General features: G+C 38.4%; 1 protein-coding gene across 2 annotated transcripts; it reads left to right on the top strand.

Annotated features, from left to right (window-relative positions):
- smim7 (small integral membrane protein 7) lies at positions 1-2760 on the top strand. 2 transcript variants are annotated; one of them, XR_015776594.1, is made up of 6 exons: positions 1-135; positions 363-404; positions 497-549; positions 740-830; positions 1961-2028; positions 2504-2760. XR_015776594.1 is itself a non-coding variant. In XM_042483895.2 (5 exons), exons 1-5 carry the CDS (start codon positions 110-112, stop codon positions 1974-1976), a joined length of 228 nt encoding a protein of 75 aa, XP_042339829.1. In that variant the 5' UTR covers positions 4-109; the 3' UTR covers positions 1977-2760. The 2 variants fall into 2 exon arrangements, 1 of the variants encoding a protein (XP_042339829.1); XM_042483895.2 differs by having other exon boundaries at positions 4-135; positions 1961-2760.

The raw sequence follows: 2760 nt of genomic DNA, 5'->3' as shown, positions 1-2760 counted from the left end.
ACGCTCAGGCTGTCCACTGCGAAACGCTATTGGTCACATTCCTGATTGCGTTTAGGAACACACGGAAGTTGAGCGTCTCTCTCATGTAATTGGATGTGATGTGAACAAAATGATCGGAGATCTCTTGATATTCGGGTAATTTGTTCGTTTTCTGTTGTATTTCACTTACTAATATACATTTACTTCATCGAAATGTTCTTTGTGTGTGTTATTGTGCGCTGTGCTGCCGGTTAGATGGCGGAGTGTGAAGCTAAACAACAAGCTAGCTCCATGCTAATGCCAGCTCACCAGCTAACGTCAGCTGAGCAGGTAGATTACATGATCACCTGTCGACAACCAGTTTGTCTCTCTGTGCTCCACAGGACCTTATTGGTGAATGCAGGGGCTGTGCTGAACTTCAAGCTGTGAGTATCAACATTACACTCACACTGTGTAAAACCTTTCATAGTAATAAAACATATCAGTCAATGGGAGTTTAACTGTGGATGTTTTGCAGCAAAAGAAAGGAGTCCCAAGGATTTGGAGATGAGTCCAGATCACCAACAACAGGTTTGTGTGTGTGTGTGTGTGTGTGTGTGTGTGTGTGTGTGTGTGTGTGAAAGGAAAAGGAGAAATCGTGCTTAGGCATGAGCAGATAGAATTAATAACGGCTAAACCAGTCTCATCCTGCAAACTCTTACATGAAATCTCATGTGTAAATGCAGTTCTCAAAGCTCTGCCATAAAAATCTGTCTTTCAGGCGACAACATCAGAGAGTTTCTGCTCAGCCTGCGGTACTTTCGGATCTTCATCGCTCTGTGGAACATCTTCATGATGTTCTGCATGATCCTGTGAGTAATCGACTCGATGCCGGTCTTATAGCTGTAGACATTTAATGCTTGGATGTGATGGTGAACAGGCTGCGATGTCTTCAGGAAACACTTTAAAGTCCAGTGTTGTAGGATTATTTTATATGAAGAAGGAATATGTTTGTGACCCATTATGGGAGATTTACATTTTCATTAAAAATCAGTGGGCTTGGGGTGTCACAGGCAGGGTAGGGAAGTCAGAAAGTACTGTGTGAATGACTAATGAGTTTGATCTTATAGCACTGACAATATGAAAGAAAACAATAAACACAAGCCTTATTCTTTAAAGATCTCACTGTTGACTGTCTGACACTGTTAACTTTAAACATTATCCATGATGCAGAAATGTGAATTTTCAAATCACAGCAACACATTATATTGTCTTTGACTAGATTTGGGTATGTTTTGGGGTTAAAGTCATAATCAAAATGAGAATGAGAAGGGACCTACATTAAACAACAAGAAAGTTATTGTTCTGATGCTGCAAAAATGATTGTTGTACAAATACATTTCACACATTAAATGTTTACTTTGACATGAAGAAAACATGGGGCTTTAGCTAAATGTTATAGGAGAAGAATTGCAAATTACACTCATAGTCAAATGTTTCAAGTAGGAATGTGAAAATAATGAATAGTGTATGATAATCTGGCATGTTATATAATCTGTTTGCAAGCCCACTTTCCTTCCTTCAGCCTGACTCTTGTTCACTGGTGCCTACATGTGACAGGTGCCCCCTTTTTTGTGTGTGTGTGTGTGTTTTTTTGGGTTTTTTTGTATGGTGAAGAGCTTATAATGTCGCCTCGTGGTAATTTTTTGTTAGATTTTTTGGGGGGGCTTTTATTGCCTTGCGGCAAGGATAAAACCTCTGTATTTGGGGCGCCACTCTATCTAATGATCCACCAGTTGCCCCACCTTGCAGTAATTTAAGTAAGTGTTTATTGGAGTATAGTGTAGTATGTGTTCTTTTTGTGTCTTGTATTATCTCTTGTCCAACACCTTTGTTTTTTTTGTCTGGATGTGCATACTTTTACAAACTTTTTGTAACCCTTTTTTTAGATATTGGCTGTGAAGTTGCCACTTTTGTAACTGACTGTTTTTAATTTTCACAGATTGTTTGGTTCATGATCAACATTTATTTGTGGCAACTGGACTTCCATCAGGATGCTGATTTTCCAAGGTGGATGCCAAACTTCTCCTTGATCAGAGTTTGCTGTTCTTTTGGTCCTTTTAACTGTAATTATGCTCCATTTTCTCCACAACCCCAAATCATAAATTTGCTTCTGGCTGTACAGGAGTTTATAAATTGCTGTATTTATTTTGTCTCACAAAAGTTGTTACATTTTTACCCCTTTTGTTTAAGCTGTAAATGAATCAGCACCCTTGCCTGTGCTGGATATGTGTTTCCTTTTGCCCCTGTGCTTCGTGATAAAACATTAATTTTTTCTCCAGCATGTCAGTTTGGTTATTAAAGAAACAACGTTGTTGAAAACGATGGACAGCCTTCACTAACAGGATCGAAAATGTTTTTCTGTGACTTGTTAGCTTTAGTTCATAGTTTAACGTTCCCCTGGTAAAGTGAGCTGGTGTAGAACCTTTTGTCTTACCAAGATCTTCATGCTGAAACATCCTTTCATTTCTTTTTACCTGCACAGCCACCGTAGTTCAACTGGATTCAACAGACAAGACAAAATTATCACTGTCACTTAATAAACTCGAAATCACCTCTGTACAAACCGATTTACTCGCCAGCTGTTATGCTCAACATGTCAATACTGAATATTTTAATGTAGATTTAAAAAGAAAATGCCATTTCCTTTACTCTGGAACACATGTGCTGTAAGTAAATGTATATGCCCTACAATGTAAATGTGTCCTCATTCTTAACAATAAACATACACAGTTTTCTTAA

Source organism: Plectropomus leopardus, chromosome 5 (assembly GCF_026936395.1).
Source record: "Plectropomus leopardus strain MGB_pleo_1.0 chromosome 5, ASM2693639v1, whole genome shotgun sequence".
In the NCBI taxonomy this organism is placed as follows: domain Eukaryota; kingdom Metazoa; phylum Chordata; class Actinopteri; order Perciformes; family Serranidae; genus Plectropomus; species Plectropomus leopardus.
Note: the sequence above shows the minus strand (reverse complement) of the source record. Positions and strands in the feature narration are given on the sequence as shown.

What these genes read in the sequence shown, in the direction of transcription:
- smim7 (XM_042483895.2), top strand. Translation starts at nt 110, where the DNA reads ATGATCGGAGATCTCTTGATATTCGG. An exon ending in GGAGATCTCTTGATATTCGG is followed by an intron (nt 136 to 362) that starts GTAATTTGTTCG and finishes TGTGCTCCACAG; the next exon opens with GACCTTATTGGTGAATGCAG. An exon ending in GTCCAGATCACCAACAACAG is followed by an intron (nt 550 to 739) that starts GTTTGTGTGTGT and finishes TCTGTCTTTCAG; the next exon opens with GCGACAACATCAGAGAGTTT.